General features: G+C 44.7%; 2 protein-coding genes across 2 annotated transcripts in view; one reads left to right on the top strand and one right to left on the bottom strand.

Moving 5' to 3' along the window:
- Positions 1 to 10,407: 10,407 nt before the first annotated feature.
- On the top strand, positions 10,408 to 12,583 carry LOC101624530 (ubiquitin D-like). Its single transcript, XM_012734125.1, has 2 exons — positions 10,408 to 10,437; positions 12,093 to 12,583. Exons 1-2 carry the CDS (start codon positions 10,408 to 10,410, stop codon positions 12,561 to 12,563), a joined length of 501 nt encoding a protein of 166 aa, XP_012589579.1. The 3' UTR covers positions 12,564 to 12,583.
- A 1,623-nt stretch (positions 12,584 to 14,206) lies between these two features.
- LOC101624299 (putative olfactory receptor 2I1) overlaps positions 14,207 to 14,590 on the bottom strand; it is a 3,235-nt gene continuing 2,851 nt past the window's right edge. The window contains exon 3 of the mRNA XM_012734124.1: positions 14,207 to 14,585. Within this exon, the coding sequence (XP_012589578.1) occupies positions 14,207 to 14,585 (379 nt within the window). The remainder of the gene's footprint in view (positions 14,586 to 14,590) is intronic.

Below are 14,590 nucleotides of genomic sequence, written 5' to 3'. Positions count from 1 at the left end.
AAAAAAACTTACTATGATTGACACATTAGGGAATCTGACTGAGGTTCATTAGGGAAGTTTGCTCTCCAGTGGAAAGGGAGGGTATAAACAGAAACAGTTTTGGTAGTAATCATTAAAATAAAGCCATTTAGCTGAGAGGAGAGGCAGTCTAGTGGGCTACAGTGGGGAACTATGGGTGTTCTGTGATGGACAAGAGATTGTAATGTACATCTGAAGAGGCGTGAACCTATAACCCACAGTCATATGTAATGTTTTAAACAATTATTATCTTAATAAAAATAAAACAATCAAAAATAAACATGGGAAAAAAACAGTTCATATTCACACCTCATGCACTGAAACTCCAAACTACAGATAGATATATATATATCATTAATTCATAATACACATTTAACATTAGGTAATCTAATGGTTGCATGCCAGTTTAGGCTGCTTTCCTTATTTGTTTTGAATTCTTTGTTCTTCCTCCCTCTGTGACTTTGCTCATACTTGGTATCCTTGTTTGTGTTTTATTCTTCTTGATTACTTCATGAAACACTGGCTAGTAGTTCTACTCACTGACCTTTACACTTCTGAGCTCATGTTGTTCTGAGAGGCCATATGGTCACAGTAGAAACTGGATCTGGATAGTTCCAGTAAAAACTGGATCTGGATAGTTCAAAAACCACATCTGCAGTGTACTGAAACCCAGAGACCTTCTTGTGGGAGGTCACCCGGTTTCTGTGCAGTACTGTGTGTGAACTGGAGAAATCTAGTCTTCTGGTTCTTGGGGCCACTTGCTGGCTTGCAGTCCTCAGTTCTCTTCAAACGTCTGTATTTCTACCTCAAGATTGCAAATTCAGTGTTCCCATCATAAACTCTTTATCCTTTTCCTCAGCTAAGTTCTCACCATTCTACCAGATTCAGGATGGCTGGGATAGATTTGCTTCTAAACTTTCCTGATTCCCTTCCATTTATACTTTTTCTACTAGTGTCCAATCACACACTTTGGTAACACTGATGGTTAAGTGAATGGTGTACCCACTCCTTGGCAAAGTTGTGAACAAATAAAAGGACAAGACTCTTGCTAAGAGAATTCATGTTCATATTGAGCATATTAAACACTGTGTGAGTCAAGATAGATTTCTGAATCACATGCGAGAAAATGATCAGGAAAAAAGAAAGCCAAAGAGAAAAGAGTTTGCACTTAGCTGAAGCACTAACCTGCTCCATCTAGAGAAGCAACTTTGTGAGAACACCTGGAAAGAAACCTGAGCCACTAGGACCCCGTACCACGTGAATTCATAGCATGACAGATGTGGGGGATAAATAAAAGAGCTCTGGAGTATAAAAATTTTATCATAAAATTTATGATATCACTAAGATAAAACTGACAATTGTCATTGCCTTTTGTGAATCTGTGAACAGGAAGTTAGAAAAGATAAATACAGACACAGCTAAAATTTAAAATATGAGGCATCAACGTGTTTGGCATAAGCTGTAGAGGAGCCAGCTGGGTAACATAATGGGGATCTGCACGCACTCCACCTTCTCCCTTTCTTCCCATAGCTGACACCGACCTTTTCTCGGTAGTCACACCAGATAGCTGTTCTCTGATTCTAGAGGAGGAGGATCCTCCACACCACTCTTCTCTTGAATGAAGTTTCAGGTTATCTGTGCAGTGTCCTATCGTGACTCCTGAATTTTAATTTCCTTCTTGACTTCCTTCTTTCACTAAAGAAGGAAATTCACTGCTCACAGGAAAATATGATTTTATGAGCAGTGTGTAGAAAATTCTGGCTCACTACATTGACTATATTTCAATTTTCCATTCCTAGTATGTTTCATGTGATCAGAAACACCGACCCTCACATCCTGGGCCCAGGGCAGGGGCAATGGCACTCACCAGTGATGGGAAAGTAGACTGGAATGAGGGTTCTGTGGGATGATGAGATAAGGTGCAGCTTTTGTCTCAGGAAAAACAGTTAAGAAAGATTCAACGGAGCAAGAAGCTTTAGACAGATGTCTGGCTCCTTTCCCTCCGCTCAGCTGCGTACTGAAGGGTAGCGGCTTTGGAGACCTTCTGAGGATCCCTCACGAGGAACTTCCAGCTTACTTTTCAGCCCTTGAGCTTTCAGACTCTGAGATAATTGCCCCAAGAAAGAATGGGTTAAGGTATGATTCGTTTCTCCTCAGGGCAACTGTGCCCCTGATGACTCACGCACGGAGTGACTCAGCATAATTTGTGTTAGAAGTGCAGCAGGCACACTATTCCCTGAAGAGGGACCACTTCTGTGTGCCTGCTGGGAGCTTTGTGGGGACCAAGTTTTGTCACCTGTTATCTGAAATGTGAGCTCTAAGATTATGAATTTCTGAAGCCCTTAAGATGTCATACTCTTCAGCAATTAGCTCCCAACAAGATCATTTCTCATATGGGCCCTAGATAATTGATAATGACCTTAATTAATGAGACATGTGGTCATTTGCCATCAATTTTACTATTGTTCAACACAAACACTTTCTCAGAAGCTTTAAGGGAGACCTTCCACTCTGGCAGTAAAGAGTCAGGAAAGACAAGGACAGGGAGCAATTTGGTGAATTTGAACTTTTAAATTAATTATTCTTTTCATTGAGGTAAATGTATTGTTGGTATTTTGTTAGTAAGGATCCCACCTCTGGTATCACTACTGTGGTGAAGCACACCAATCTCCCACAGTCCTCAGCCATAGTCTGCTGTGCTTCTTTTCCTCTTTGTTCTCAAACCACCCCCATCCCCGCCACCTCCATCTCTGAAGGCTTAATTCTAGAGTCAGCTTTTAATAGTTAAGCTTATCTTTATCTGACCTTTAGTTCGGTTTTTATTTCACAAATATTTGACACCAACTGGTATTTACCTTTCTCCTTCTGAATTATTTCACTTCATATGATCCCTTCCAGCTCCATCCATGTCGTCACAAATGGCATGGGATGTGGATTTTATTTTTCTTCTTGTATTATCAACTGCTCAAGAGAGGGAGCCATCCTCCCTTCCTCTCGTAGTATTTCAGTTTGTTATGCTCAGCGTGTAGACTATCAATCATAATCTTCTTTGCAGCTTCCTGTGACTGTGGGATGCTATGAAGTGAAGTATGAAAGGGATCTCCTCGAACTGCTTCCTAGAATTTTTTTAAGCTCAAATCCTCTCTTAGGCCATTTCCCTTCATCAGTCTGCCACCCTGCTTCCTAGAACAATTATGTCACAGCTAAAGCACTACTTACCTTTCGGACCACAAAAATGTGGGCCATTATCTTAAGAATAATTCAAAAGCACTTTACCTGGATGGGAACATGGATGAATTTTCTAGCCCTGGACTTCGCTGTGGAATGAAATATATATCTATCTTTTTAATTCACACATGTTTATATCTCTGCTAGCGGTAGCTGAGCCAAAGTGAAACTCCCAACTTACAGAAGAAAATGAAACTGAGCAAAGATGAGGTGGTCTACCGGGGAGGGGGAGGGATCTGATTGGTGGGTCCTCGCCTACACGCTTAGACTGCAAGGCACAACTCAAAAGCAGACACACGGGTAGAAACAATAGCAGCAGTCATAGTGAGTGTGAAGATGGGAGAGGGAGGAAAGAAAGAAAATTAATAGGCCATCCCAGCACTCCTACGCCATCTTCTCTACTCTAAGCATCCACAGTTCAGAGATCAGAATCTACGCAGAAGCCAGCAATAGCAGCCGGAGGCTTAAAGGGCAAGTGTGAGCCCAGCGGCCATAGCGGATGGCAACCTGGAGGAGGACGGGACGTGCAGATCAGAGACTGAGAGCAACGGAAGCTGCTGTCTGGGCAACCAGAAGCCAAACATGGAGACCGGCTAAGTGGCAAAGAAAGAGAAACTGCCCAATCATTTGAGTTTTGAAATCTTCATGGTCACTGTGGTGATGGCACACAGATGATTTGGTGGTGGGAAGCTTACGGAATTACAACTGAGATGGAAAAAGGCACAAAATGATGTAAAAATAAACTTTTATAATATTAAAAAATAATAATAATATATATCCCCCCCAAAAAAACTGTAAATGATGTATTGAACCTGCTTTTTCAGAACATTGGATCATAAATGCTAATTTTATGTCATCATTAGATCATTGTTGGAAAAAACTAACCTTGGGAAAACAGCACTTACGTTGCCAACCAGCGACAGTGCCTGTGATGTGCTTACTCATGGTACAATGCGAAAGCCTATAATTTGCCAATTTGTGCTATGCTCTCGATGGTCATCTTTTAAAGCTAATAAAATCCCTGAAAACAGAAAAAAAAAATAATCATGGTCACTCTACTCCCCTTTTCCAACAGTCCTTCAAACAGAGATTTTGAAATCTGGAAACTCCATCTCCCACCTTTGAGCACCATCCACAATCTCCAGACTGCCAGCCCAGCCTTTCTGAGGTCACAGGGCCAGGCCACAAGGGGCAGAAACATGACAGTCTGCCCACTGCCCTGGGCTGCTACTGGCCAATGCGGTCCTGCCTGAGCTCACAGGGGCCACCAGGTCCAGCACACTTGGCCAGGCAGCGCAGCGTGCTGGACCTGTCTGTAGTAGCTGCCTCCAGGCCATCCATGGTGGCTCCAATTGCTGTTCTGACACTGTTATTCAAGTTATCCCCCGCCAGCCCATGGTTGCTTCAATGCACACCCTGAGCACACCATGCATGCTCAGGCGTCCATGAAGGGGCACTGGTGTGCTGCTCCTCAGAAAGAACACAGCTGAAACCACCATGCACATGTGCGTTCAGGGGACCGCAGGCCAGTACAGCCCCATGCGGAGCCATCACAGGTCCTAGAGCTGTCTGTCTCACCAAGCCTCAAGCAGGACCTGCACAGCTTACAGAAGTGCTGTAGCATTGACGACTTCAGTCTGGCTCTTCCTGTTATAAGGGTGCAAAGCTTCAAGGTGGTTAACTAATCTGCAGGGGTAGTAGCAGGAAAAACCTACAAGGGCTAAGTGCTGCAAAGTGCAAGTGCTAAGTGCCGGATGTTGACTCCCGCAACATCCTATACCAACGACTGCATCAGCTACTCCAAGTACTTTGGCTTCTTCAATCTCTGCATATCGCATCAGACCCAAGAATCAGACCCAGTGAATTACATTATTTTTTGTCACGGTCAGGAATGGCCTCTGATTTTAGCTAAGTTTAGGTTACCTTGCTTTCAGGCTATGTTATCAATCTTTCTAAATTCTTCGATATGTAAAATATTAATAATGGTGCATGTTTGAGAGAGAGAAAAGCACGGGATCAAGGTACTTTATTAGAGCGCCAAGCTTTTCATGGCTGGTGTCTTGGCAACTAATTGCAAAATCGAAACTGGTTCCCATTGGCGTGTGGCCTTTAGCCAATTTCTGTTGAGTCCACAACAGCACTTTGAACACTACTTCCTACCAGATTATCATCTATCACTTTATCCAATATGCATCATCACTAACTATTGAATAGCTAACCACAGATCAAGGAATATAATATAAAGTAAGGGAGCCCCAAATCTTTGCATGCGGACTTCTCTCTTCTCCCCCATCTTTGTTTTGGGTTGTTTTAGTGTCTGGCATGCCGATCTTGAATGTCCAGAGGTGTTTCCAAAGTTGTCCTTCCTTGAGAGACAACAACCATCAGTAAGTGATGATTCACAGCAGTAGCCTTTGATTCAGTTTGGCTGGCATTTCTGAAGCAATCTTCCACATCTCAAAGCAGTTTTATCAACTTGCTCATGGCATTAATAAAGAGATCAGAAAGAGGTCTCTGCTCCAGGGAAGCCTCACTGGGAGAGAATGTAGCCCAAGGCTGTCCCATCACCTAGGGCCAAGGTGTAAACTAGTGTTCTGTGACCTGACAAATCTCCAAAACAGGATCTTTCACGTTTGTTGTTTTCATGAGTTTGGTAGCAGGACTTTCTGTTTCTGAAAAACTTACTGTGACAGGAAGAGGGGAAAGTCAGGTGGACACTGTGGTTAGAAGCCAAGAAGAGAGCAGGTCCCAGAAGAAAACCCACCCTGTGGCCACACAGGGCAGCATAGTCTGACACACCCTACACCCAGCTTTGACTGGTTGAGGACTTCACACAGGACGTAAGGAAGGAAAAGAGAAGGATGAAAGTCCAGATTTGTTTGTTTAGATTCCTTGAAAGGACACTGTTTCTCAGAAACCAGATGCTCTCTGCTCTGTCACAGAGCAGAGATCCTTTAGTGATACATTAATAGTTTTCCTGTGAGGATTCCAGGTTTGCCCTCGACTTTGCTGTGAATCCCCAGCAGACTGGATGGTCTCCCCACTGCCACGTGGCCTGTTGCCTGGACAGTGCCCTTTATCACAGGCCTGGGAGAGCAGTGTTTGTGCCTTACACCAGGCTGGGCATTGGATTCCCCCAGGCTCTGAGTCCTGCATCCCAGGCTCCTGTCACTCTGCCTGGTGGGAAACACAGGGTGGCTCAGGCAGGGCCTGGCAGAGGGATGATGCTGTCACTCTCCCTTGCTCCTGGCACCCACCCCTACCCCCACCCCACCCCCGCATTGCAGCCTCCGCTTTCCTGCATCTGCCTTTACTCCTTTCCCAGAGTGCACCATCCCTGCAAAAGGGCGCTGTGGGAGACTTTGTCCCTGATCACGGATTAATAGGGGGCAGAACAGGCAGGGTCTCAAGGTGGGAACAGCTTAGGCGAACGGAGATTCCTAGAAAAAGGGGAAAAAAGGAAAAAAGGGGAGCGGGCGCCAGGAAGACACGGGAATGGGAGTTGGGTGCAAGTCTTCCTGCTCTGCCTTCAGCAGAGGTTTATTTTATACATTTCAAGCAGGAAGAGGGATGACATTAGCATATGAAATGGGCTGAGATCACAATCACCTTTTTGCTAAGAATAGTCTGGGGTCCTTTTGACCTTTAGTTGAGATTATAACATTTTAAAAATCAATCTATCAAGGTGAAAACAAGTACATAGATTCACAAAGTTTAAGACTAATTTTACTATATTTACCACAGTGAAGATTAACCAAAATAAAGTCCCTGAAACATTATCTTTTACTTAAGGGCTTTCATGCTCATAGAGACATCCTAGGGGATAAAGTGAGGGCAGGAAGAGGAAATTTCTTGTAAATCAAATTAAGGTAAGGTTCTATGAAAAACTTGTTAAAAGATTTTAAGTGAGTTTTCTTGAAGTCTAGATGGTAGAAAACCTGATTAGCTCTGTATAGGCGACTTGGGTGAAGCTTGAGTGGGTATTTAGAAACTGAATAAAAGGCTGTGTGAGATAGAGTGATAAGATTTGGGTTTTCCTCAGTCTGGCAGTGAGAGAGACTTTGCGGTAACAGCCATTTGTTTTTATTAATGACTTTTGACTTCAAGAGGAATTTCTCACCCTGGTGCAGTACTTGGTTGTCAGGGCCAGGTAGCACCTTCTGAGGCTGAGGCAATCCAATTGTAAGCTGCAGGTTGCTCAGAATATTTTGATATTACGATTATACAAAAAAGGGAGATTATAACAAGTTAGCAGTGGAAAGTCTGATTTTTCAGAGCTTTTCCCAATCTACTCAGAATCTGTCAGACAGATAGACATTGCATAGCTTGTGTCAGGGCGCCACTCCTGCCAGGGTATCATGTAATGAGGTTAAAATCTAAGTCTCCACACCTGCCCAGCTGGAACATAGGGAGACTTGAATACATGAAAGGGAATTGATAAGGTTCCCCTGGAGCCAGGCCAGAGTCTGAATGTAGAAACAGAGCCAGGACCCATCCAGTAGCAGAGTCAACATCCGAGACCAGGTGTCCAGGCACTCAGGAGCCTTCTTCCTTCTCCTACTCTACTTCTTTCTTTCTGCTCCAGTCATTGCTATTTCCTCTCCAAGAGCAGCCCTGAGGCTGTTTTGTCTTCACAGCAATCCCCTCAGGGAGGGCACCACCTGCAACTGTCCTTGACCTCAGGACCCCGACTACATGAAGTGACAAGCCTCAGGTGTTACTAATGCACACAAAATGTATGGCAGCAGTTTCCTCAAGTCTGGGTTTTACAGCGTTTTCTTTTTCTTTTTCTTTTTCTTTTTCTCTTTCCAGGCCCAATACCTTCTCTTCCTCTGCAGCCCTTCACATACTACCTCCCTCAACCTTCCCTCACATGTTCTGCCTGGTCACTGGTGATGATTCAGAGTCCCCAGATCCTATTGGACAGGGGGTACAAGGAGTCCTTTTCTGCTGTACTGCAACCAACAGTTTCTTGGTTTTGAAGCATAAGAGGTGATAGAAATTTGGAGACATATTTATAAAGAGAACAGCAGGGCCAAGCTTTGCAATTGACCCACCATGCACTCTCCCCTCCTATTAGCAGAAGCATTTAAAATATGTCTACCCTGCAAATACATTGAAATAGTAATTACTCATTCCAGTTTTAGTAACTGGCTAAAAAGAGTTTAATGTAAGAACAAGCTATGTGTCAAGTATTGTTCTGTTCGGTTTGGTTTGGTTTTAATATTGCCTTGAGCTCTCAGATAGCATTACTCTGTATAGATTTCTATAAATTTAGTTTCTACAGGGTGGAAATTCTTTGATTGCGGAGAAATAACAGAGTCACAGCCTGGTACATGTTGTGGGTCTATGTGGACTATGGCGGGGTCCCTGTGATTGGATCTCTGAGCGCACTCCCACAAACAAGATCTGAAAATGGGCCTCTAGGGTACATGACCAGTGGCCAGACCTCCCGGGAGGAACCTTGGGCAGACTCTTCTGGTTCGCCCTAGACCCATCATCTGCACACAGGAATGTCCACCTAGTGTGGGCAGAGGTGGTTAATGTTCCTCGAGAAACCACCCACTTTATAACTTTGATCCTTATTTCAACAATGTAAGCATTAATTTGATAATGTAAAACTTTTCTTAATCACAAGCACTGCCTGCATGATATAATGCCACATACAATTTTCACAGATGGTTAGCAAAATGCTAAAATAAGGTCTGTGATGAAGTGTTAAAGCGATGTCATGTTTAGAATGCTAATGATGAGAAGGTGGGAATAAAAAACCTGGAGAAATAAAAACTACACTGGAGCCTGGAGCTCAGTCCCTCACTCCAGTCTCTGGGACTCAGTTCCTTTCATGTCCCAGGTCCAAAATCCCCTGTGACATTGGATGGTCACAGTAAATGGCTGTTTTTTATAGATTTTAAACTTTGGGGGAAAATTGGAGCACATATATACATATGTGTATATATGTGTATATATACACATATGTAAAACAAAATTAAAGACAACTATTATATATGTGTGTATATATATGTATATATATATGTATATGTGTGTATATATATATTTGGATAAATATATATATTTATACAAATATATATACGTATATACATTGCTCTCAGGAGCAATATCCTGAAAGTTTGGGAGAGGGCTGCAATAAGTTTGGAAAATTAGGAGGACCAGAGTGGTTGAGTCAACTCCCTGAAGGCATCAAGCATGCCTGCCTACCCCATCCAATTCCCAAGAGAAGTAGCACCTTAGCCATTTCTGAGCTCACAGTTGGAGTGCCCAGGAGTCAGGGGGGAAACAGAGGCACCGTGATGTGAAACTGGATACAGCTGTTGGGGTGTCCAGTGGGAGAAGGGAGTGAACCTTTGATTACAGCCTTGGAAATGTTCTCAAATAGCCGCTTGCATTGCAAGTTTGGGGGTAGGTACGATGTTGGTTAATGAGCTTAAGACCGGGAATTCTTTGTACAACACATCACACCATGAAAGTTTGTGACCCAAGAAAAGGCTTAGGAATTTTCTTTGATGATTCCATTTTATACACTAGAAACCAAGCATAAAAGTTGATGAGCAGACTTTCCCATGGCAACATAGCAGGGGCACCTTTGGGAATGGACATTACTCTTCTGCTCAGGAGGGCTCTTTACACCATGTTCTCTCCAGGTACACTGCTCACATCCTGACAGGCTGGTGGGAACAGGCTGCTCATAGTCACATCGATTCTCATTCGCTCCCGGCTCATTCGCTCAGGAAGGCCTTTGACAAGCAGCAGGAAGGACCACAAAGGATTAAATGTTCTCTCCAGTGCGAACACAGAAATGTATACTGGACAGTCATAAATCAGGAAGAGGGGGGTCGGATGAGGTGGGCAAGGATGTTAATCAGGGGAAAATACTCAACAAAAATGGATCATAGTGTCTTTAAAAATGAGAGAGCAGATGGATTGTTGAAGGAAAACTGTTTTACTGCAAAGTCTTTTTGCCATTCTCTCCAGCAAGCAAAAGTGAAAGAGAACAAAAAACATCACACATTGGCCAACACAGCCGCCCAGTAGGGGATTTCCAGCTGAGCCCTGCATATAAGCAGGTGAGGAGCCCTGCATATAAGGAGGTGCACTTCCATTCCTGGTTTCCGTGATCCTGCTTACGCTCTTCTGAACGAGATGGCTGCTGCTGCCACTTCCACCCTACAAGTAAGTAGGGATGATAACGGGCATGGGAACAGGGAAGCCCCTCCAGGGCTAGGGAGAGATGGTGAGAATGGATGGGGGCCATGCCCAGGGAGGCCAGTGGCTGGGAAGAGACCTTGAGGGGGCTGAGAGGGGCACTGATACCTACACAATACTCGGGAAAGATCTATCCAGGGAAGTTGGTCAGCTGAGCTCTCTTTCATGTCAGATCTCACACTGGCCACAGTTAGGGATAAATGACAGAGTGGGGTGAGCTCTGTGCCAAGATGGCGGAAAGATTAGAGATTGAAAATATGATCATGGGCCCCTTTCACTTTATCCTGTCTAGGGGTTCAGGACTTTATGCTTCCCTCTCCTCCCCATAGAGAAATTCACAAGACTCAACTATCCTAAGTAGTACTGACCCGATGCCTCCCCAGTCTAGACAGCAGGCATCTGAGGAGACCCGACTGAGGGCAATGCTTCCCCACGAGTGACCGTCCGTGAAGTTCCTGTGGCATCTAGATTAGGAATATTCCCATAAGAGCATGAAAGTTTAATTATAAACACATTTTGAAATGTGCCATTTTGATCACTATTTAAATAACAATCTTTGTAATAATAAAGGAGAAGTTACGGTCACATGCCACAGGAATATAACTTTATCTAGAAATCCTTCACACAGATAAACATTTACTGTTATTTTTATTTAAGCAAGACATCCCCTTTTAGTAAAAAAACATGGAATTTGCTACCCCAGACAAAGGAAATGAGGGGACTTACTTTTTTTCTTATCTGGATCTGGTTTAAAATCCAATGAAGCCATTAATGTCCTTCCCAATCAGGTCTGTTTTGACATCACTTCACTGTCCTGAAACTAGCCAGCAATTGGAGCTGCCCAGACCCAAAAAAAGTGGTGGGGAGTTTGTTGAAAATAGAATTATTGTTTAGGAAGTTTGTTTTGAATGGAGCATGATGGAGTCCTTCCCAAGACTTTCAAGTGAAAAAGCAGGGGTGAGCTTCCCATTTTCAGGTTATTGAAGCAGGAGTCAGACATAGTCCCTCTTCTCTGTGAATGGGGACTGGTCTAACTGGGAGATAATATTCTATAGTAGGTAGATCTGAGACCATGGGAAATACAGATGAGCAAGTGACATTGAACATACTGTTATAATAACATGTAGGTGACTGTAATAAAAACAATGGGACATTAAAAAAGAAACCAACAGTACAGAGACTGTGTCCTAATCAGTTTCTCTAAGGTAGTCATGGTGAGCAGCCCTGTGAGTGTCCCAACAAGCTGCCAAGACTCAGAAATTATTTTTGGGGTGTTATCTGCAGAGCCTGGCGTACATATGTAGATGTTGCTTTTGATATTTGTCATACCATCTCCAGGGCACTTGACAAAAAAAAAAAAAAAAGAGGTGGGAATTATTAATGACATTTTGGATGGAAAAGAGGCGTGGTTGTAGAGGAATAAAACTGATTTCTTGCTTGTGTCAAAAACTGGAATTTCCAAAAGACAAGTTCCAGAAAATGGAGGGGCATGACTTCCTGTAAAGGAGCTGGAGGATCAGACAGGCAGAGAAGGGGTGGGAGCAACTCAAGACAGGAAGCACTTAAGGCGTGTGAAGGTGACAAGCATTCTCAGCAACTGTCCCTTGTGCTTTGTCGTCCAGGTGCATGTCCATTCTGAGGAATGGAAATTAACGACTTTCCCTGCCAACTCTGGTGACAGAGTGAGGAAGATCAATGAATATGTCCGATCTCGCACCAAGATTCCCGTGCAGGACCAGGTCCTTATGCTCGGCTCAAAGACCCTAGAGCCCCGCAGAACGCTGTCATCGTACGGCATTGACAAGGAGACAACCATCCACCTCACTCTGAAGGTAGTGACGCCCAGTGACGAGGAGCTGCCCGTGATTCTGGTGGAGGCAGGTGACCAGGGGCAAAGGCACCTCCTCCAGGTGCGAAGGTCCAGCTCGGTGACTCAGGTGAAAGAGATGATTGAGGGCAGCACTGGTGTAACCCCTGAGAGACAGATTGTGACTTGCAATGGGAAGAAACTGGAAGATGGGAAGACCATGGCAGAGTATGGCATCAAAAAGAGCACTACTTTCTTCCTGACCCCTTTCTGTGTTGGGGGGTGACCACCCTTGGGAAGGAGTGATACCAGAGAAGTGAAATATTTTCTTCTAGTTCTTACTTGCCAATCAAATCCTTGATACTTTTCAAATTAATGACAAAAAATACATAGGTAAAGGAAATTTTGCATGATGATAATGTAAGTGAATTTGCTGGAATGGTATAAGTGGTAATGCTGTATGGAGTATATTCCTAGGGCCATGAAATAAATTTTAAGGACAATAGAGATAGCATTCAAAGCCAGCTTGCAATTTAATATTAACTTGACTGATTTATGGAAAACTTGACATTTACTTTCCCATTGAACTAATTCCTGTTGTATTAATTTCTGTGTTTCTATGTTGACCCAGGGATTCAGCTATCATACTTTGCATAACTGCTGAGCCAAACTGAATTTTACATATAGAGAACAGTGAAATGATATGAAATGAATTAATTACCCTACATGATCATCATCTAATAAAAAATTTGGAAGTTCAGTTAAATTACATCTGTCCTTATTTAAAACTGTGTATGAAATCACCCTGGCATGTGCTCCCTCTTGCTGTGTCCCATACCCAATTAAAACTGACCTTCTTTCTGGGGATAATAGTGGGCATGGAATACTCTTCCCTGGACAGCTAGAGATTTTATGTCTCCTGTGTAGTTTCCTTAGGAGCAGATTGCCTTTCAGAGGGACCCATTTGCTGAAAGGCAGGGGATGGTGGAGCCATCTCTGTTCTGCACATCCAAGGTCTGGGAAGTCCTGTCTGGGCTGGGGCTTCTAACTGAGGGAGGCTGGGCAGGAGCTGCTTTCTGGCTGGACCCAGACACTGCCCAAATCCTGGTGCATTGTGCTTCTTCCTCACCGCTTCCCTCACCACCAGCTGATGTTCCACTTTGGATACTCCAGTTGTTCCAATTCACTCCCTTCATTTATTGCTCTGTCTCACTGTTCCTCTCACCTTTCTCACATGACACACACCCACCTCTTCTCCATTAAACTATTCCCTTCTCTTTAAAATGTGCTCAAGAACCACCCCCCCAAAGCAGAGTTTCTCAAGCTAACCCACCCACTAAACTCACGCTGTGAGGTCCTCTTTGCTGAACTCTGTGGTCTAGAAATATGTTGTGGGCATGGTCACCGAGCTGGTGAGCACTGGGTGGGACTGATTCCTCTCACAAACATGCTCCTTTTTCTAGATGGAGGTTTCCTGTAGGGCAGAGCCTTTGAATTTCTTGCCAATTTGAGACACCTGTTGCAGACACCATAGGCCTTCCATGGTGACTTTCAGGACACCAGATGGGGAGAGAGCCATGACGAAGCATCACGTCGCACGTCCTCTTATCACTCTATGGATTCTCAGGGCTCTACAGTACCCTTGGGTTGGAAACGATATCCCTAAGTCATGCTTTCTCTTCCCGTTTCAGAAAAAAGCTGGAGGCCATGACCCCTCCCTAAGCTGGCATCTGTGGAGGACACAGGGATTGTCCTCAAGCACAGGAACATATTTCCTGATGGGAAAGGGACTTCCCATTAGCTTTGGACTCCGCGAGGACAGGTCTTGGCGATTCTCATAAAGGGTCAACAGGCTGAGGCTGAGGGGACAGACCTGCCAAGGGGCAGCTCCGTCCTCGAGCTGGGCTAACACTCTCCCGCCAGCTGAACTCACTGTCCAGCCTGCCCTCGCGCCAGGAGTCTCCTGGCTGCGCCCTTCACTTCCTTATTCCTGAGGGTGTAGATGAGTGGGTTGAGGGCCGGTGTGACCACAGTGTAGAAGAGGGAAACAAACTTGCCCCGTCCCTGGCTGTAGCTGTGCGCAGGCTGCAGGTAGGTGTAGATGGCTGAGCCATAGAACAGGCAGACCGCGGTCAGGTGCGACCCGCAGGTGCCCAAGGCTTTCCTGCGGCCCCCGCTGGCGCGCATGCCCCACACGGCGCGCGCCACCGCCCCATAGGAGGCCAGGATCACGGTGGACGGCACCAGCAGGATGACCACGCGGGCAGCGAACATCTGCCGCTCCGTGGCATCGCGGCCGCCACCGCAGGCCAG

The sequence above is a fragment of the Condylura cristata genome, unplaced genomic scaffold, assembly GCF_000260355.1.
Source record: "Condylura cristata isolate star-nosed mole 26May11 unplaced genomic scaffold, ConCri1.0 scaffold00046, whole genome shotgun sequence".
NCBI lineage: Eukaryota > Metazoa > Chordata > Mammalia > Eulipotyphla > Talpidae > Condylura > Condylura cristata.
The sequence above is the reverse complement of the archived record's forward strand: the minus strand, read 5'-3'. Positions and strand labels throughout refer to the sequence as shown.